The 21,175-nt window shown below is 44.2% G+C and overlaps 1 protein-coding gene across 3 annotated transcripts; it reads left to right on the top strand.

The window, feature by feature from the left end:
• Window positions 1-923: 923 nt before the first annotated feature.
• Window positions 924-18,821, top strand: C12H7orf78 (chromosome 12 C7orf78 homolog). 3 transcript variants are annotated; one of them, XM_066584933.1, is made up of 7 exons: window positions 924-1,104; window positions 4,747-5,128; window positions 10,594-10,678; window positions 12,752-12,894; window positions 13,684-13,758; window positions 17,146-17,258; window positions 17,449-18,821. In XM_066584933.1, the coding sequence occupies exons 2-7, from the start codon at window positions 4,751-4,753 to the stop codon at window positions 17,459-17,461; spliced, it is 807 nt and encodes a 268-aa protein (XP_066441030.1). In that variant the 5' UTR covers window positions 924-1,104; window positions 4,747-4,750; the 3' UTR covers window positions 17,462-18,821. The 3 variants fall into 3 exon arrangements, with proteins under 3 accessions (XP_066441030.1, XP_066441029.1, XP_066441031.1); XM_066584932.1 differs by having other exon boundaries at window positions 925-1,104; window positions 4,685-5,128; XM_066584934.1 differs by lacking the exon at window positions 17,146-17,258 and having other exon boundaries at window positions 927-1,104; window positions 4,685-5,128.
• The last annotated feature ends 2,354 nt before the right edge of the window (window positions 18,822-21,175 follow it).

Raw genomic sequence — 21,175 nt, 5'->3', positions numbered from 1 at the left:
AAAAAATAATTTGTTTGTCATTCAGTTTCTGGAGGCATAAAACAACGATCGGCTGGAGTAAACAAGCAGTCGTTCATCTATGAATGACTGCGTGCTTACTGTGAATAGAGACGGGATGACGGAACGATCTCTGGCATGCTCCGCCTTCATTCACTGAGGGAAAGCACCGGAGCCCGTCTGTCATCCCGTGTAAAAGCACCCTAACTGTTGCCACATTCTCCTTTGCCATCTAGGGAGAGCCTCACTTATAGATAGGGTCTTTCTGTATCTGCCAGGTTAGGGTCAGTTTCCCTCTATCCCCGTTTTGTGTTCTGTTATTTACTTTTTGTGTTATCGGACTTTTATTAGAGTGTATATACTTGTCCTATGGGGACATCATTATTGTGTCCCGGTCTGACGTATCAGGGAGACAGCATTCAGGTTGGTGCTTCTGTCCCATCATTTTTGTGATCAGGACCCTGGTAATCAAAACTTATAATTTTTCACTAGGACATGTCAAAAGTGTTATTTTTTAAGTGCAGTTACTCTTTAAGATTTTGATGAGAACTGTGTAATACTTAATTTCTCCTGTGGTAGTGCTGCAGGAAAACTGTATACTTGCTTTTGGGTTCCCCCATTGATTATAGCTGATGCCCCTTTAAGTGCAAGAATTAGCCATCCAATAGCAATGAATGAGGATTAAGAAAGCAGTAAACTTTTCCCGTTCACTTCTATGGCTCATTTTGAGTTTAGTGGCTGTCTCTGGCTTCAGTGTCCCAGTTGCATTAAGTCTCACTGTGGGTTACAAGCCGTGGTCATGACATTTACCCCCTGTGCCTGCTCTGACTTGTCTTCTCCTTACTCAGCATTATAGAAGCAGGAACAATAGAGGATACATTGTTGCCAAGTTCCACTGAATGCACCTTTTACAGTCAACACAGAATATTTGCAGGTGGTATTTCTGGCTAGTTACCTAGTATCCAGGCAACTCCGACACCTGCAGAGACAGAGAGCACCCGTATGTCTGAGGACGGTGTCGCCTTCAACCCCCACCATCTATGTACCTGACTGCTTACGTTATATAACCTACAGACAGAACCAAAGATATAAACTGAGAACTCAGAGGTAAGAAACTACACTGAACTTCGTATATTTGACATTCTGGATGTTAGATGCTGTACTATGGATATTATGGATTATCAAATGCTGATAGAAAAGTCTCATTTGTAAGTGGATAGATAGATAGATAGATAGATAGATAGATAGATAGATAGATAGATAGATAGATAGATAGATAGATAGATAGATAGATAGATAGATAGATAGATAGATAGATATGAGATAGATAGATAGATAGATAGATAGATAGATAGATAGATAGATAGATAGATAGAGATATGTGATAGATAGATAGATAGATAGATAGATAGATAGATAGATAGATATGAGATAGATATGTGATAGATAGATAGATAATATATATGAGATAGATAGATAGATAGATAGATATGAGACATAGATAGATATGAGACATAGATAGATAGATAGATATGTGATAGATAGATAGATAGATAATATATATTAGATAGATAGATAGATAGATAGATAGATAGATAGATAGATATGAGATAGATAGATAGATATGTGATAGATAGATAGATAGATAGATAGATAGATAGATAGATAGATAGATAGATAGATAATATATATGAGATAGATAGATAAATAGATAATATATGATAGATAGATAGATAATATATATTAGATAGATAGATAGATAGATAGATAGATAGATAGATAGATAGATAGATAGATACATAGATAGATAGATAGATAGATAGATAATATTTATTAGATAGATAGATATGTGATAGATAGATAGCTAGATAGATAGATACATAGATAGATAGATAGATAGATAGATAGATAGATAGATAGATAGATAATATATGATAGATAGATAATATTTATTAGATAGATAGATAGATAGATAGATAGATAGATAGATAGATAGATAGATAGATAGATAGATAGATAGATTATGACCAGGAAAATTAAAGAGTATAAATTCAGATTAGAGAACTTTCAAAATGACAGTTCAAAATAAAATTTATTGTAAATTTTGCTACCTACACTTTTCCCTCTCCTACTCATTCTTGTGAAAGTTCACATTTTAAAAATAAACACTGGAACATCAGATTTTCTATATTCCCAAATGTCAGAATGTAGATACACTATCAAACAACAAGTAATTGGACACCTGAGCAAGAATCAAAAGTAGTATTTATTTCCATATGTTAATACTTAGTGGGGCTCCTCTGGCCCTAATGATATTTGGAGTATCACCTAATGTCTGATACACTTCAGCTGGCATTTCCCTCCATTCATCCTGCAAAAGTATTTTGAGTTCACTCAAGGAACATGCATCAGCCAGTTTACAATGGTGCAAGGAGTGTCACTGGACAGTTGAGCAATAGAAGACTCTCCTATGGAGTGACGAATCACGCTACTCCATCTACAAATCAGATGCACATACCTGGGTGGGGGGGATTCCTGGAGAACACCTTTTGCCTAAGTGTATTGTGCTAATAGTTAGGTATGGCGAATGTTTTACATGGCCTGGTCTTGGTCTGTTGGATGTAGTGACAAGAGCCATGAACTTGGGGGTGCACCTTGATATTGTAGACAATAATGAGCTGCCGACAATGTGGTAATACTCTGGAATGGTCAGGAATACTTCCAATAAGACAACGCGCCTCGTTACAGATCCAACACAGTTTTACGTTGGTCTAAGGATTTGGATGTTCCACAATTGGACTGGCTGCATAGAATCCTGACTAGAGATGAGCGAGTAGTGCCTTATGAGAGTACCTGCCCGCTCGTCTCTAAAGATTCGGGTGCCGGCGCGGGAGAGCGGTGAGTTGCGGGAGTGAGCTGGGGGGAGCGGGGGGGAAAGAGTGAGAGAGAGATCTCCCCCCCGTTCCTCCCTGCTCTCCCCCGCCGCTCCCCGCCCCCTGCTGGCATCCGAATCTTTAGAGACGAGCCGGCAGGTACTCGCATAAGGCACTACTCGCTCGAGTAGTTTGCCTTAGCGAGTATGCTCGCTCATCTCTAAGGCCTCATGTCCACGGGGAAAATCAGATCCGCTGCAGATTCTACATGTAGAATCTGCAGCGGGTCCCTCCTGCCCCGCGGACATGAGCGCTGAAAATAGCAATTTAAAAGCATTTACCTATCCGTAGCGGCCGGCGAAGCTCTGCTCTTCCTCACGGCCGGATCTTCATTTTCGGCCGGCGGATGAATTCCTGACGCCGGCGGCACGTCGCCGGCACGTCGTCGACGTGCCGCGCGCATGCGCCGGGCACATCCGCCGAGCCGAAGCAAGGGAGATGCGGCCGTGAGGAAGAGCAGAGCTTCGCGGCCCGCTGCGGGTGAGTAAATGCTTTAAATTCCTATTTTAGGTCTCCCGCGGATCCGGACGGCTTCCATAGGCTTCAATAGAAGCCCGCAGGAGCCGTCCCCGCGGGAGACCCGCATGAAAATGGAGCATGGTCCAGATTTTTTCATGCTCCATTTTTTTTTAAATCACTTTTATTGACGATCCGCGGGTATTTATCTACCCGCGGGTGGTCAATGCATCCCTATGGGGTGCGGATCCGCGCGCGGGAGATCCGCTGCGGATTTTAAATCTCATTTTGCCCGTGGACATGAGCCCTAATCCTGACCAGAACCCTACTGAACATTTTTAAGACGAACTGTAACATCAGGTTCGGAAATATGAACAGCGTTCATCTTCTTTGAGAGAACTTGCCAGGCATTTGCAGGGTGAATGGTGGGAAATATCAGCTGAAGTATATGAAACATTCAAGAAAGTATGCCATGTAGAATATCTAATGTGATTAGGTCCAAAGGAGCCCCACTAAGTATTAAAGGGGTTGTCCCGCGCCGAAACGTTTTTTTTTTTTTTATTCAATAGGCCCCCCGTTCGGCGCGAGACAAACCCAATGCATGTGTTAAAAAAAAACAACGTTTAGTACTTACCCGAATCCCCGCGCTGCGGCGACTTCTTCCTTACCTTAGTAAGATGGCCACCGGGATCTTCACCCACGATGCACCGCGGGTCTTCTCCCATGGTGCACCATGGGCTCTGTGCGGTCCATTGCCGATTCCAGCCTCCTGATTGGCTGGAATCGGCACATGTGACGGGGCGGAGCTACGAGGACCAGCTCTCCGGCACGAGCGGCCCCATTCACCAGGGAGAAGACCGGACTGCGCAAGCGCGTCTAATCGGGCGATTAGACACTGAAATTAGACGGCACCATGGAGACGGGGGTGCTAGCAACGGAACAGGTAAGTGAATAACTTCTGTATGGCTCATATTTAATGCACGATGTACATTACAAAGTGCATTAATATGGCCATACAGAAGTGTATAACCCCACTTGCTTTCGCGGGACAACCCCTTTAATACACTGTATAAGAAAATAAATACTACTTGTGATTCCTGCTGAGATGTCCAATTACTTTTGGTCGGATAGTGTCACTGCATTGATATTTTATTTGTAGCTTTAGTTCCTTTTGAAGAACTTAAGAAGTATCCCAATGCACTTTTAAATTTAATTGCCTTTCATTGCAGCTGCCGGGTATTCAGAGGTTCTGCATAGCATGTTTTTAACCAGTGTTATTACTTGTTGTGTCTAATTAGATGAGAATGTCCATCAGTATCAGACATCCGGATGATAACGAACGCCGTTACTTGTTTACCAGACAAATGAAATTTAACGCAAATGAAAACCTGGCCATAGAAAGAAGCAACAATTTTATCATTCCAAAGCCAATTCCAGAGCATCATATCTGGAAGAAGCCTCCGGACTTCAGCGTCAGGCTGTATAAATCCCTGAATTTGCTAAGGTGGTCGGAGGAAAATGACATGAAGAAAAGGAAGGACGTGAATACAATTATTAAAAACAACATGATGGAAGTGATTAGAGATGCCCCTCCCCCACAGGTGAAGAAATCAAAGGAGCCAAAGAGATTTCTTACAAGATTTAAGTCAATGGAGCCATTTGAAGCCAACATATTATATGTGAGAAATGGTGTCTACCCAAAGGATAAATACAAGGATCCCAAGCCGCACGACTTCAGACAGGTAAGAGAATATCACAAGATGTATGATTAGAAGTGACAAAGCTAAAGTAAGCTGATTGTAGCAACCTTATATAGGTCATGACATAGTAATGTCTTTCCCTGAAATACACTGTGCTGCTGGAGACCCTGCATATTTTACTATGTAGCTTACCAGATGTGCCCTCCTACCATATTCCCCCAAAATAAGACCTACCCTGATAATAAGCCCTACCCTGATTTTCAGAGGTGGTGGGGTGGCTTAAAATATAAGCCCTACCCCGAAAATCAACCCTAGCTATGCTACATGAAAAAAAAATTCCCCTAGAAGTTGCCTTTCGCGTCCCTTCCTCTGGGCTGCAGGCTTCAGTGTAGTCCACAATGCCAACAGATCATCTCTTGTTGGTGACGGGGCGTGAATACCCCGCCTCCAGCAAGGGATTGCTCTGATTGGTTCAGGAGCACCGCCTGAGCGAATTAGAGTCGGCCCATAATGAACCAATCACAGCCAATTATTGAAGGACATCATTGAATGGCTGTGATTGGTTCATTGAGCGCCAGCCTTGATTGGCTAAGGCCCTGTGGGTTTATTATCTTGACCCTGCCTATGTAGCGATATAGATCCACCCTAAGGTGGAGATACTCGTGGCTACCACCAATCCGTTTCCAAAGTAGGAGGAGTTTAAGTTTACCCTGTCACACTTGGTCAACAGAGCCATATGATGATGTCTCCCCATCCATCAAACCCATTATAATATATCATTCAGGTATCGTTTAATACTGTGGGGGTTCCAATGGCATCACATTGTATATATTAGAGTTCTAGATTCGATCTGGCCACCGATAGCTTGGTGTTACCCCGCTGTTGCGGCGGTTCTGGGATTGCTGCCATGCTGATAGTCTGGTGCAGGTTTTGCAGGTGGTTCTTTAACTTCTGGCCCTGGGGGTGTGGTATTAGGTGAGACATGCTTAGCTGCACCTGAGGCTAATTGTCAGGCTATTTAGTTGGGCGGAGGCTGAACAGATGTGCCATTGGATCTTAAGTAGAGATGAGCGAGTATATTCGCTAAAGGCAATTGCTCGAGCGAGCATTGCCTTTAGCGAGTATCTCCCCGCTCGAGACGGAAGGTTCGGGTGCCGATGCGGGGGAGCGGTGAGTAGCAGCAGTCAGCAGGAGGGAGCGGGGGGGGGGGGGGGGGGGGGGGGGGAGAGAGAGAGAGAGATCTCCCCTCCATTCCGCCCCGCTCTCCCCCGCAGCTCCCCGCCCGCTGCCGCCACCCGAACCTTCTGTCTCGAGCGGGGAGATACCCACTAAAGGCAATGCTCGCTCGAGCAATTGCCTTTAGCGAGTATACTCGCTCATCTCTAATCTTAAGTCTAGCTCTGACTATAGTCTCAGTCAGAGCTCTCTTCTGGATCGTTTATTTGCCTGCTGCATCTAAGCTAAGTTTGTGTTTATTTTCTATTTGTGTTGTTTGTTTCCCCTGTCCCTCATAAGGTTAACTAAGGGCCGAGGTACAAGGTCAGGTACACCCTTATCAGGGCGAATTGCTTGCATATAGGCAGGTCCCCGTCCCTGAGGTTATTTTGACAGGGAAAAAGTTCCCATATTTTGGTTTGTTTTTGTTGTTAGACAGCTTGCGCACATTTGTGCGAGATCTGCGGGTTACGGATCCAGCACGTCCTAGGTGTACATGACATATTCAACGGCGCATATTTACTCGGTGGGATGTGTTTACATCTGAGATGGATCCCATCGAGGTTTTGTCAGCTCAGCTAAAGGCACTGACGATCGAGGTCGCTGAGCTTCAATAGCGGCATCTGACTTTGGTGGCTCCAGGGCAAGAGCCTAAGATTGATCTACCCGACAGAGTCTCTGGAAACAGCCAGGAATCTGTTTCCTTTAAAGAGTCTTGGAAGCTTTTTTAAGGTTATGACCTGTTTCCTCAGGCTTCAGGGGACTCCTCAGGCATGGGCTTTTTCCTTGCCTTCTTCCCCTGAAGCCTTATTCTCTGTAGATAGTTTTTTATGTGCCTTAGGTTTAATCTATGATGATCTCGATAAGGTGTCACTGGCAGAGGGAAAGATCAGAGGTTTGCATCAGGGAGACTCTCCCGTTGAGGAATTCTGCGCCGAATTTCGCCGTTGGGCGACAGAGACTCAGTGGAATGACCCTGCTTTACAAGCCAGTTTTACTGCGGTCTGGCTAATAATATTAAAGACTATTGGTTGCTTATCTGATGCCTCGAAGCCTTGATGATGCCATGGCTTTGGCTATCAGAGTTTGCCGTCGGATTAGAGAAAGGCAAAGTGAGCTGTCTGCTAATTCATCTTTCATGGCTACTGTTGGGGTGGAACCCATGCAACTGGGTCCGCTAGAGATTGCAGTGCGCTTGAGCTATCTCCCATGGTCACTATGAAATGAACGGAGTGTTGGCATGTATGCACAGCCACCATTGTCAAAGTTTTACCACATACCAAGAGCAATATCTCTGGATCGGTGGGGGTCCCACTATGAACACCCATCAGTCAGCAAGTTATCCCCCGTTCTGTGTGCAGGGAAGACATTAGGTGAGTTCTTGGGGAGGGACATCAGCAGATGTTTTTGTCTTGTCATTTTTCTTTAAATGATTAGAGAAATGTAAATGACAATTAATAATATAAAGCTACTGTTCGTTCTTTAACTAGATGTACACGTGGCATAGTCCAGTGTTCTCCAACCTTTTCAAACTTGGGGCACCCCCAGGAAAAAGTTTTTACTGCCGGGCACCCCTACCAAAAAAGAGAGTGTGGTCAGATGCGTGGCTAATCACTATGTATGATTTTACCTCCAATATTCCGGGCAACCGGTGGCCTCTAGTGAGTGCAGCACCACTGGATCCTTCCGCATCACCTGATCAGCGGCGCTGCGCCCACTAGAGGCCACTGTATGCTTGGTGAAAGGCATTGAGAGTACAAAGACTTCGAAATTGAGAAGGACCGTGGTATCTTCTGAAATCAGCTGGAAAAGTGCATCGGATTTCAAATCAAAATCCACACTTAATCTCAACTGCTTGGCTGCTATTGTAAATGTGGAGGGTCTGCATGCTGCATCGCAATTCCGCTGCAAATCCGCCTGTGTGGAGCCAACCTAAAGAAGTTTTCCAAGCAGTACCCAATGGAATACACCAGGGTCAAAGTGGAAACGCTGCTCCAACACCTATGTGGTGGCTAAGGCTCATAATTGCAGATGCAGCTCTTTCTGAATTCAATGTGAGCTGCACTTGTAATTGCAGGCTGAGGTCCCATTGATTTGAATGGGAGCTGCACCTGCAATTACGAGCGCTGGCCACTACACAGTGGTTGGAGCAGCGCTTCTTCTCTGACTTCTTTTCTATCTCCTGGGGCGATGCCTGGAAAACATTTAATGTTAGCTGAGTGATTCCCAGTCTGGAGCTGCGACACGTTGGGAATCGCTAGTGTAGGGAGAGCTTAAAATGCAGGGAATAAAGGGACAAGAGCATGTTTGCCCCCTTCCCTGGTCCTGTTAATAGGAGAAAAAAGCAGTGGGATCCTGCAATCTGTTTTTTTTCTCTTTACTAATATTATAGTTGTGCAGGAGAGATATATGTTATATGTGTCTGTAATGCAAATGGAAGATGGAAAAATGCACCTACAGCACCACCTATTGGAAGACAGCATTCCTGCATGATGTCAGACCTTTTAACAAAACTTATAACAATGACTAGGAATTATGAGCCAAAGCACGTCTATAGACCTCTCACCAGCCAAGCCAGAAACCTACTGCACACTAATGAGGGGCAAACACCCCAAAATAGTCCGTCAGCGCATGATTATCCTTGCCCTGTTGAGAAGATTCAGGTTTTGGCTCATAGGTTGGCACAAAGAACAAGTGTAGCTCCAGCCCTTCTCATAAAAAATGAATCTTTATTAGAATAGATCCATAGAAAGGTAAAAACACTCGCAGTGACCTACGCGTTTCAGGAAAAGCCTTAGGGCTTTTACCCACTAGCGTTTTTTTTTTTTCGCTGCGAATTCGCTGCGCTTTTTTTTTCCAAATGTCAATGGGACTTTCAAATGTTAAATTCGCATCGCACAAAAAACGCCTTAATAAAGAGCACAGATCACACCCTGATTGGGCACATCGAAAAACAACCTTTAGGCTAACCTCACACTGGTGAGCGTGATAGGGGGCAGTAAATCCCGCCCCCTATCGCGCTCCCCACCATGTACATTCCCCAGGGCTGAGAGCCGTTTTCATGTCAAAGCTGCCTCGCATCAGTTCGGGAATGCAGGGATCCTCCAGCTGGCTGTCAGCTGCGGCGGAGGATTGCAGAGTTTTTCCCATTGCTTCCAATGGCAGACCTCGCACTGCATGCACCTAGCACGTGGCGCGATGCTGCCACCAGTCCCACTGAAAACAATAGGTGCTGCGATGCGAGAGCATGCAGCCAGATAGAACATGCTGCAATTTGTTTCCCGTATCACGGTGCCACGCAGGAAAATATTGCTCATGTGTACGACTGTATTCAGAAGAATGGGGTTCATGTCTGTGCGAGATTTGTGGGTATCGCAAGCAGAAATCTTGTGCAATTGTTCTTGCTGTGTGAAGTCGGCCTTCGTCACCAGCTAATTTTGAGATGCCAACGTAGTATGGTTGCTGGGAGCTATCATCTTGCCTATTGTACCCGTTTTCTTGGCGACAAATTTGATGCCTAACTAGAGAATTAGGCAGAGGCATCATCCTGCATAAGAAGAAAACACTAAAACTAATAGAAAACAACTATTTTCCAATGAACTAGCCCTCTTGGCTCTAATAAACTCCTGCTGGGAGATTCCTAGCCATGAGGGGTGGCGGCTCTGTGCATATAATAAGCAGTTGCCAGAGGGGGGCTTCCCATATAATTAAGTAATAATATAATAATAATCTTTATTTGTATAGCGCCAACTTATTCCGCAGCGCTGGTAGTAAAAAAGGGTCTCCAATAAGGAAGACCTCAAGAAAAGAGCAAGTGTAAGGCCAATAGTCAGATCAGACTTCAAAACCGGAGGGGAGGTCGCCCATGGAAGTAGGTGCTGGGGTGTCGGCGCAAAGGAACATTCTATGGAGACCCATTGTTTAAAAAAACTCTCTGCACCAATCTAGAGTTAGTTGTAGGATAGATGCTTGATTATCCCGTTGTAAATTGGGTAAGCCCCCCGCCATATACACACACCATCAAACATGTTAGCTGCACTGGTTTATTGGACTGCAATTGGGCTCTGCTTGTGTGCAGGAAGAATTGATTTCCCATAGCATGCTATGGACAGTATTTGCTGTGGAGCTGCAGTGCGGACGCCCGCCGCAGATTCCGCAGCAAAGATGCGCCTGTGTGCAGGTGGCCTCAGTGCGGCTGTCACTGTTAGGGAGGAACTCATAATAGTTGAGAATGTACTTTGTACTTGAAAGAATCCATCACTTCTATTGACAGTTGTCACTTTCTCCTGCAGTACGAGACGGACATACCGGACTTTGTTACAAATTACTCCCGAGATCCGTTCAGCCTTAAGTTTAAAGCCCAAGGCCTGAGTTCTTGTAAGTATGGTTACCTATATATACTACATACACAGAATACCACAACTAAAGTAAACTTCCCCTCCGCTCTACATTCTTTAAGAAGAGCGAATGGTTGAAGTTTATTTTCAAATTTAAAAAAACTATAAATCTAATACCTTCTTGTACGGTGTGGCAGGATTTATGGATTTGCTTACATTCACCGTGTATCATGGGAGATAGTTGACCAGAGCGGCAGAGATGAGCGGCTATGGTGTAAGGCTATGGTCGCACATGGCGTTTACCCTCCGCCCTGTTCCGCCCCCTCACATTGCAAATAGTGGCAAGGGGCGGAGAGGGGGTGGAGAGGAGGCGGGAGCTCAGAGCACTGCTCCTGGCTCTTCCAGCCTCCTCCCCCTGCAGAGAGGGACACCGTATATCAGCTGGGCGTGAAAACCCAGCCGATATACGGTCGTCTGAATGCGCCCTTATATAAAGTACAATGAAAAAAATCCAAAAAACACTTCCATGAAACAAGATATTACTCCGGCCTCATTCACACGGGAGATGCGTTTTTACACCAGCCACCATGGTCGAAAATCACATCGCTGAAGAATAGCCGCGATGGAGTCACAAGATTAATTAGCGCTTTCTTGTCCATTCACACGGGAGTATCATGTGAAAAATATGCTGTGGCGCAGAATTCCATTGGTCGGCAGAAATCCTCAGAATGGCTTCTAATGCTTAAATAGATACAGCTGTCTTCTTTTCCAAGCACAGGACACAGGTAAACTCCCTCCCCCTCCCTTTTTTCAACTCCCATAGGAGTCCATGGGGGCTTCCAGCATTCTTCACCAAAAAATTGGTCAAAACCTATCATTTTATGCAGCATGAAAAATCGTCGACCGAAAATGGTCGCCGATTTCATGTTTTGACAGTGCGATTTTTTTTTTTCTTTTTCCAAGCTCCTGAAAATCGGCCATGTGAATGAATGCATTGGAATCCAATGATTCACATGGTCACAATTTTCGGCCGTGTAAAAACACGACCGTGTGAATGAGGACTAAGGGCTTCTTTACTCGCACGTATTTACACACACAAAATATGCACACGCAATGTGCAGAGAATACATCCCATTGATTTCAATGGTTTCGCTCTCATTTTCCTTTTAACATTTCGAGTGTGCGAGGGAAAAAAATAGGACATTCTTATTTTTGGAAGAACTGGACAGCGCCCCTTGTTGGTAGTCGGTGGTCGGTGAACTGTAAACCTAGGATAGTTTACAGTAGAAAGGACATAGGAAAGTGCAGAGAGATTGTGGTAGTCACAGAAACTGGGAGACCCTGTCCCAATAAAGAGATATCAGACTTGGCCCCCAGAAGCAGTGCCAAGTAAAGAGAAAAAGAGGATAACTCCTGCGCTCAGGGTGACCCGTGTAATGCCAGAAGTGACTGCCTGGGACGGACATGTGTAGGTGTGTGGACTAGTATAGTCCGTAGGACGTGGTCACAATGGAGCGACACGGACCCGGTTATCTTGTTCTTGAGAATGGAGCGCCTAAGCTCTGAAACGCGCTGCACTGTCCACGGGAGCTCTGTTTAATAAACTTATATTTATTTTGTCACAGAGGGCTCTGTCACTTTCTACCACGTCCTACGGACTATACTAGTCCACACACCTACATGTGTCCGTCCCAGGCAGTCACATTTGGCACTACACGGGTCACCCTGAGCGCAGGAGTTATCCTCTTTTCTCTTTACTTGACATTCTATATTTCTGTGCACTTGCGCAGCCAGGGTCCACATAGAAGTCTGTGGGAGGTGTGCAAATGCGCGCTCAATGTGTGTGGAAATGCGCAACGTGCTGCACAATTCTGTGGGGAATAAAAAGAACACATCTGGACCTCATTAGGGTACATAGCCTTTTAAATCACGGTGGGGGTGGGGTCCTGTGCCCATGTGAACATGCCTTGTGTGCGCAAAAAGTACAGTAAACTGCTCCAATATGCATGCAAAAGTGCCTCCTTTGTTGCAAAAATGTGTTGCACTGAATGCAATTGCGCATGCGTCTGTGTGAGAGGGCCCCAATATGTTAATCCTTTATCCGACATTCCAGCATGTGAGCTCCCACCCATAGAAGTCAAGAAGAGCAGAGTGAAGACAAGGCGCTTCATCTTACATAAGCCTGCCGAGCCTCAGTGGGATTCAGGACTTATCTTACCCCGGAGCCCCTGGCCGCACAAGTCCGCATCATACACTGTGAGTTGCTCTAGACCTACTATGTGATTGTATGATTACCTGCTGTGCAACTTTCAGCATTACTGTGTAACAATTCTTCAACGTTTTTCAAGATTCCTGCTTGCTGTCAGTGAATAGAAGAAAGAAATTTCATTTATATATATATATATATATATATATATATATATATATATATATATATAAAAGCATCTATTCTAATCATGTCCAGGAGACACAGATGTTCAGTATTTCAATGTGTACAAAGTATGTACCTATTCAGAGACAGCAAACAGAGATCCTGAAAATGGTGAGGAATTGAATTTGCAATTTCTGAGGTTTTTTTCAGCACAAACAGTAGAAATACAATGATGGAGCTGTTGGCCAATCAAAACTTTCAGTTCTTAAAACAACTGAAGCTTTATCATGGGGCATTAAAGCCTTAGGCTCCATTCCCACGGCAGTTCGGTTGCGATAAAAACTGCAACAAAAAGTGCATTTGCAAAGCTATGTCCATTTTTGCCACATTTTACTACAAACATAGTAAAAACACACATGGTTTCACCAATGCACTGATCGGTGCCGTTTTTATTGCAAGTGAACTGCCCCGTGTGAATGGAACCTAAACCAATGCTGATTTCTGAAGGCCAACACTTACTGGTCAGGGGGTTCAAAAATCCCACCTCCAGGAAATGCTGTCTCTGATTGGTTGAGCTACGGTGCTCGAGAACCAATCACTGCAGTGCTCGATGAACCAATCACAGCCATCGCATTGAAAGCGGTCTAAGTATTTTGGTAATTTCTTTATTTCAGAGATATAGAAGACGGCGTGGAGCATACAGCGCATTCATGGATCGGGTGGAAGAAAAATTCACAGCTAGTAATCAAGTGAGTATTACAGTTAAAGGAACACAGTTATGTTTAGTGCTGTAGTAGAGGTGTTAATGGGGGGACCATGATGCAAGGATATAGTGTGGAAAAAACTATGCGTATAGCTCCAGCACGTCTCATAAAAAATGAATCTTCATTACAATATACCCATAGAAAGGTAAAAACGCCCACCTGTGCGAACAGGGACCTATGTGTTGCAGCAAAATACTAAGCCTTAGGGCTTATTTACATGAGCGTATATCAGACGGCCGATATATGCTTCCATCTGAGAAGTCCCTCCCCCTTACCGGCTCTCTGCTTCTCTCCTCTCATCCGAGTGGTTTGTAATGTGAGTGGACGGGGCGGGGCTAAGCTCCGCCACCTCCCATTACAAACGTCAGAGTCGAGGAGAGAGCTGGTGAAAGGGACGGAAGTGGGGAACTGCTTAGATGGAAGCATATATCGGACGGCCGTGAAAATGACGGCTGATATACGCTTGTGTAAATAAGCCCTTAATCCTAGCATACAGCCTGCAAAAGAAGCAAATGATTTAAAGGTAACAGGATATGACATAAAAAAAATCCTAACCACTCCTACTAATGAATAATGACCCCTCCTTCTAATTAATGACCCCTCCTTCTAATGAATGACCCCTCCTTCTAATGAATGACCCCTCCTACTAATGAATAATGACCCCTCCTACTAATGAATAATGGCCCCTCCTACTAATGAATAATGACCCCCTCCTTCTAACAATTGACCCCTCCTACTAATGAATAATGACTCCTCCTTCTAATGAATGACCCCTCCTACTAATGAATAATGACCCCTCCTACTAATGAATAATGATCCCTCCTTCTAACAAATAAGTAATGAGGAAATGAAACACATGAATAACAATACAAAAACATAATTCTATAAACATAAGACCAGATCTGACTATCACCGTGGCAGACGAGTCCTTCAATTCAGAGGGGTCACCGAAAAGGACTAAAACTTAACTTTCATTAAATAATACACATAAAATTATAAGGTGGTGTGACAAACACGAATACATACATACGGTCGTATGAAGATAACAATACAAAGTACGACTACATTAATATTCAGGAGGGATCAGAATCTTTCCTATTGTTCTCTCTCGGTTTGTGCTGTAGATTCATATCGTTATATCTGAAATGGATCTAAATTGGATTCTATAGGGCAGCAATAAATACGCACTATATAGCTATGTTTAAATCACTTGTCAACCCAAATAAGATTGTCACCATTATATACCGCTTTTATCCAATCTTTTGAGAACAACTCCCTCATCTAAACCAGAATCACTGATCACTAAACAAAGTTCATATAAATAGAATTGTCATTAGTCAAGTACATAATGCAGGAAAGCTTAAATCACTGATCACTATACCAAATCTATATTGTCATAAGACATCATACATGATAGTTATTAGCATACTGTATGTTATAAATTAGTTATTGGCATTATATTAGTACAGAGTGGCACACATCCCAAAGAATGATCGCTCCCAAGATTTCAATAGTGATTCTGTCACTGTGTGATCTGAGTGCACTCATTTATTGACTGTCAGCCATACACCTGATACCTTTGACCCATGACACAGGTGTAATGTATTGTGTCTTATATTCACATTAGTGACTTCAAGTCAATGCTACTATGCTATCAGCGTGACAAACTAGCATATAAGGGACAAGGTAAAACTCCCATATAGACATGGTCCACTTGTCAGATATGTGTAGGCAATGGAACATGAATACAAAGGATGACCCCGGTCTCCTGTTATGTCATAGGGTTAGTGACTAGAGATGAGCGAGCACACTCGGATAAAGCAGTTACTGGAGCGAGCCTCGCTCTTCTTGAGTAACTGCTTACTGGTCCGAGCATGCTCGGGGGAGGGGGGGGGGGTTGAAAAGGTGAGCGGGGGGGAGAGAGAGAGAAAGAGAGATCTCTCTCACTCTCCCCCCTGCCACCCACCGCCGCTCACCCGCGCCCCCTGCCGCCCCCCGAGCCTGCTCGGACCAGTAAGCAGTTACTCAAGAAGAGCGAGGCTCGCTCCAGTAACTGCTTTATCCGAGTGTGCTCGCTCATCTCTATTAGTGGCCAAGCTTTTCATTTACTGAAACTAGGTTAGCATCTTGCTAAATAATTGAGTCGCCTATCGTAAAAACGCCAGACCAGAATGCGCATGGTATGCGCTATCTTGGGCGACCGGACGCTTTGACGCCGTGGGAATACACCCATCTGAACTGATGCATTGTAAATCAATGCGTCAGATGGGCAGCGTATATAGGCCGACCGTGAAAGAACGGCCGATATACGGTCGTGTGAATGAAGCCTTCATCAGGGGCGTAGCTTAAAAAGGCTCATGGGCCCGGGTGCAAAAGTTTATCTTGAGGCCCCCAACTTCTCGTAACCTCTTAACACAGAGGCGTAACTTGAAGCTCCTGGGCCCCAATGCAAAACCTTTAACAGAGCCCCCAACTATAATGCTTTATTCATACTACTAGGTTTACTATATGGAGAAGAGAGGCCTTATGGGGAAACTAAAAACACCGTCGCCGTATATGAGCTCGTGGAAAAGAGCCATAAGGGTGCCTTCACACGGGCGATAAAATCGCGCAATGCGTGAGTGAGTAAGAAAGCAGAATTATGAAACCAATGATTTTAAACGGTTTCCTACACATTAGCGGTGTTTTCACTGATGGAAGGTTGCGGCAACAAAAAAAAAATCGCGTCATGCCCTATCTTTCTGCGATGTGTGATTGATTTATGTACTTTTTTAATATCGTCCATGTTTCCCAATGGAGTCTCCTTTTTATTGCAACGCATGAAACTTGTGATTTTCATGTGATGCGTTTTTAGCATTAGAAGGTCCTATGGACAGGCAGCAGCGGGATTATTCTCAAGAAAAGGCATTGCTGGCGCTCAAAAATTGCAAGAACAAAGATGCGATTTTGCCAGGATTTTATTGCGGCTCAATCGCATTCACCTGTGTGAAATTAGCCTAAGGCCGAGCTCACACGGCCATATGGGTAAAACCCTACGTGACTCCAAAATAGAGCACTAAAATAGGAATGCCCTAGAGCATAATAGATTAATGGCAATTACAGTGGAAGAGTTAAAGATTAATTTCATGGGAACCTGATGAACCCTGAGGACAGGGAGCGGCAGTCACACGCGTGCACTGCTTCTCCATTCACCTCTATGGGACTACCAACACCAGCGCTCAGCTGTCTCTAGCTGTCCGATCGAAATAAATGGAGTGAAAGTGCGCAGTTGACCACTAAAAGAACTAACTGAATGTATTTTCCAACCTATGCTACAAAATTGGGTTCAATCGGCCTCAAGATTTCTTTTGTGTTCCCTCTACCATAACTTAGCCCCAATGGAGAATCTGTAAGAGGATCCATCAACTATCAGGCCTCATCGGTTCTACTGGTCTACTCACATGGAGCAAGGAAACCGTCTTGACTTGTTCAGTCACCAGGACAAGGTGTCATTTCAACCTTTGCACCTCTTTTATCTATACCAATGTCTGGGTCAAACCATTACTGTAGGTCTGAGCAGCTTGTAATGCTTTGCGGCTCGTCTTCATTCCAGAATTCCTTTATATAACAGGTTCTACTTTTGTTTTTGTTGCTACTTACCGTAATATTAACTTTTTTATAATATTGTTTTTTTAGGAAGAGCTGCTGAAGAAAGGTTTAAAATGACGACCAACTTATAAATATACTGAACTAGGAGGCTTTCTACTTACAACAATATGCCTGAATTTATATACAAAAGCGTTGTACTGAAAAGTCAGCTTTTGGGGAATGATCTACATCTGTCTACAGCTGAAAGCTACACAAAATGTTGAGCGACTTTGAAAATAAGTTGATTTCCGTGTCTTGTCCTGACTTTGCGTCTTCACATGGGCTAGAAAGTCACGCAATTTTGTTGCGTTGCTACAATGCTGCAAATCGCATGTGTGTGAAGCTCATGCTTTACTCTGGGTTACTTCACAGATGCGCGATGTTTTGTAGCATACAACAACCCAACACAAAAACCTTGTAGGTCCGGCGATATGCCCGCAACTCGTAAAGTTTTGTAGCCCATGTTTCCCTATGGGGCCTTCCTCTCTGTTGCATTGCATCATACGAAAACGCGATTTTCGTGTGGTGCGATGCAACTTTGACAGTAAGAAATCCTAAAGTCAAAGCCAAATCTAAGCCCTAGCTGCTGAAAAAAATTAAAAAAAACACATACATCACCTTAGAAGCACTCTCCGCCGCAGCTTCTCCCCGGGTCCGGGCACTATCTCCCTTCTTCATCTTCTGGCCGGGGATTGAAAAATCCCTGCCACCTGGAAGCGCTGGCTGTGATTGGCTAAGCATCAGCCAATCACAGCCAGCGCTTCCAGGAGGCGGGGATTTTTCAATCCCCGACCAGAACATGAAGAAGAGAAATAGTGCCGGGACCCGGGAAGAAGCTATGGCGGCACCCCGGACAGCACTGGAGAGGTAATGTATACTTTTTTTTTTCTTCAGCTACAGCTTATTCTCGGGGTAAGGCCTATATTCCAACCTCCCCCCCCCCCCCCAAAAAAAAAAATAAAAACTTCTTGAATGTGATGCTAAAAAGTCACAATATTGCCACGAGAGGACGCAGCGATATCGCACTTACCAGCAATGCAATATTGCTGCAATTTTTTTGCGGCAAGGCCGTGTCGCCCGTATGAAGAAGGCCCTAAATCTAAATCTACGATTATGTTGTATTCTTATTATCAAAGAGCAGTGCACTGTGAGAACTGTCATGACCTACGCACAATTAGAACTAAGCTGTTAGGTTAACTGTCTGACAATAGTTGGAGCTAAACTGCTGACTGTTTCCAAGAGCAACCAGAAGAATCTTGATGGAAGCGAATAAGATCCCATTTGTGCTTTATACGTGTAAAGGGCTTAGGTTATTGTAGACTGTAATGTAGAACTATTTAATATGATATGTTACACTGTATAAAAGGTTACCCTTGTTCCTCAAGCAAAATGAAAAAATAAATATTCATTAGGAAGTTCCACCCCTGCTTAGCCCTCATAATCGGATAGTTTCCTAGACGAGCCGTTGTGTTTCCTAAGCAGAAATCTGATATTATAAATTGGAAAAAAACTGAAAAAAATGCAGATGTTTTATTAGTATTAGATTTATAGTACAGTATTAATAAAGTTAGTGCATCTTGCTCCAGCAGTCATTGCACAAAGACTGGAATTTGGAACTTCAGTCTTAGGAAATATGTCCCAGAGAGATAACAAAAAGAATATTAAAAGAAGAAACGAAGAGAGCGAAGACACAGGGAGTAAAAAGAGAAAATAGAAGACAGAAAAGGAGAGAAAGAAAGAAAAGAGAGAATTAAAGGAAGAGAACAAAAGAAAGACAGAGAATACAGAGCATGCAAATTGATTTAAACAGCAGCACGAACCTTTGTACTGAAATCATCCAGGCGGGTATAGGATCCCGAACCAACAATCCAAGTGAAATCCAAAGAAGTTTTGAAAAAAGGGCAGCAAAGTTGGTGCAATTACATGCAGACAAGCAACGTTTCAACTCCCCAGCTTGACAAAGACTCCTGAGGAGTTGAAACATTGTTGCTTTTCTGCTTGTTATGGAGGAATAAAAGTTAATCTATGAATATTTAATTGCAACAACTTTGCTGCCTTTTTTTATAACTTTTTTTTAGAGAATACAGAGCAGTTACAGCATTAGTAGGTGCAAAGGTTGCAAATGCACTTGGGTGAGTAATGATTCCTAAGCCCAGCAGTAATATTACTGCCATGTGACGGTGTGGAGAAACTAGTATTGATTGTAGACTGTGGTCCATTATCTTTAAACTACTCTTCAAATAAAAAATCCGTCGAACCAGAACCCTATTTTGCACTGATGAGGGGTAAAAATCCAAAGACAGCTGTGGGTGCATGGGTGCTCTGGTTTGGTTTACTTCCATATGCAACAACAAACAAATTCAGTCAGCACTTCCTAAAATAAATCAAAAGCGCAGATGCACCTAAACATGGCTGCAACAACTACAGTAACAAAAACACACCTCAGCACTCAAGCAAATGTATTATCTGAATCAAACTGCTCAGCTGTTATGTCTACTAATCTGTCCCGGTGTGTCGCTCACCTGCTCCTGGGATTGGGGTCCAATACTGCTGACAGTCACATGTTACACATCACACCTCTGCTTCTGCTCGCTCTCAAGTCTTTGCCAGTAGTCCTCACACGTTCCAATCTTCTTTCTTAAAGCTCCAGCTTGACCTTTAGCCTGGACCTTATTTCTGCACCTGTGCTGTCAGCCTGTCTCTTCACTCTGCTCCTGTTCAGACTTGCAGGTACCGCGCCTCGGCCCAGTGCAGTGTCAGTAGCCATATTACCAGGAGTGTATGTAATAGTTTGGGGAACCCGCGGCAAAGTCGGTATCACATTTGGAGGGGTCAAGCGTGAAAATTGGGTTTCCCCAGGTGCTTGCACCTCAGATAGCTCACAGCCAAACTGGTGTGTGGCAAGGCAGATCCACATCCATCTGCTTGACATAGTCACATAAAAGTGTAAGGTTCATCAGACATATTTTAATTAATTATAGTACGATATATAAAGTCTGGGTCCTGCTGTTACGGAATAAATTGGAGGCTTAAGCCCAAAGAGAGGTGAGCCTGTTTAGAGTCAGATCCCCATTGTTACATGTGCTGCTGGGATCTGTAGTTCTAAGCTTCCTGGCAGCACAGCCCTCCCAGGGTTAATTTATTGAGCTGGCTGGGTGTGGTACTTCCTGCTAGCCAATCCCCTGGCTCTGTGCTCACATATAAACTCAGCTCCTGGTCAGTGTCTGGTGGGTTCCAGGGTGAACAGTCATGTTACTTCTGTGCCACTTGCTCTGTAACTTGTTATCAGGTATGTGTAATTTGCTCCCACTCTGAACTGTGTTTGCAAGTAGGTCTGGTTGTGTCTCTCTGCTTCCCCTAGAGGGTTTGGACACCTGTAGTCCTGGTCTGCAGCACATGCAGCTCCCCTTTCCTTCCCCCTTTACAGGTGTGGCCTCCAAACGTCGTATGTCTTACTCTGTGTGTTAGATGGTGGATCCCTGACACAGTTCCCTATGTCAGCTTGTGTGGCTGACTGTCTGTCACCCCTGTATGAGGACACATGGACATGCTGTGAGTTTCATCTGTGTGCTTGTGAGTTCTGGGTGGAGTCCATGTGGTTTCCACTATATGTGGTAATCTGCTGTTAGCCTGTGCCTGTAAGCAGGTTACCTGTGCTCTGTCCTGTTCCTGTTGCAGCTGGCTGTGCGATCTGTGCTCTGTCCTGTTCCTATTGCAGCGTGCTGTGTGAACGATGTCCGGTTCTGCTGGACTCCTAGTTAGTGTATGGACTAGG

Source organism: Eleutherodactylus coqui, chromosome 12 (genome assembly GCF_035609145.1).
Source record: "Eleutherodactylus coqui strain aEleCoq1 chromosome 12, aEleCoq1.hap1, whole genome shotgun sequence".
Classification (NCBI taxonomy): domain Eukaryota; kingdom Metazoa; phylum Chordata; class Amphibia; order Anura; family Eleutherodactylidae; genus Eleutherodactylus; species Eleutherodactylus coqui.
The sequence above is the reverse complement of the archived record's forward strand: the minus strand, read 5'-3'. Positions and strand labels throughout refer to the sequence as shown.

Coding starts and splice junctions, on each gene's coding strand:
- C12H7orf78 (XM_066584932.1), top strand. CDS start 4,685: ATGAGAATGTCCATCAGTATCAGACATCCGGATGATAACGAACGCCGT. Junction 10,679..12,751: donor AGCCCAAGGCCTGAGTTCTT/GTAAGTATGGTT, acceptor CCGACATTCCAG/CATGTGAGCTCCCACCCATA. Junction 13,759..17,145: donor AATTCACAGCTAGTAATCAA/GTGAGTATTACA, acceptor ACCATAACTTAG/CCCCAATGGAGAATCTGTAA.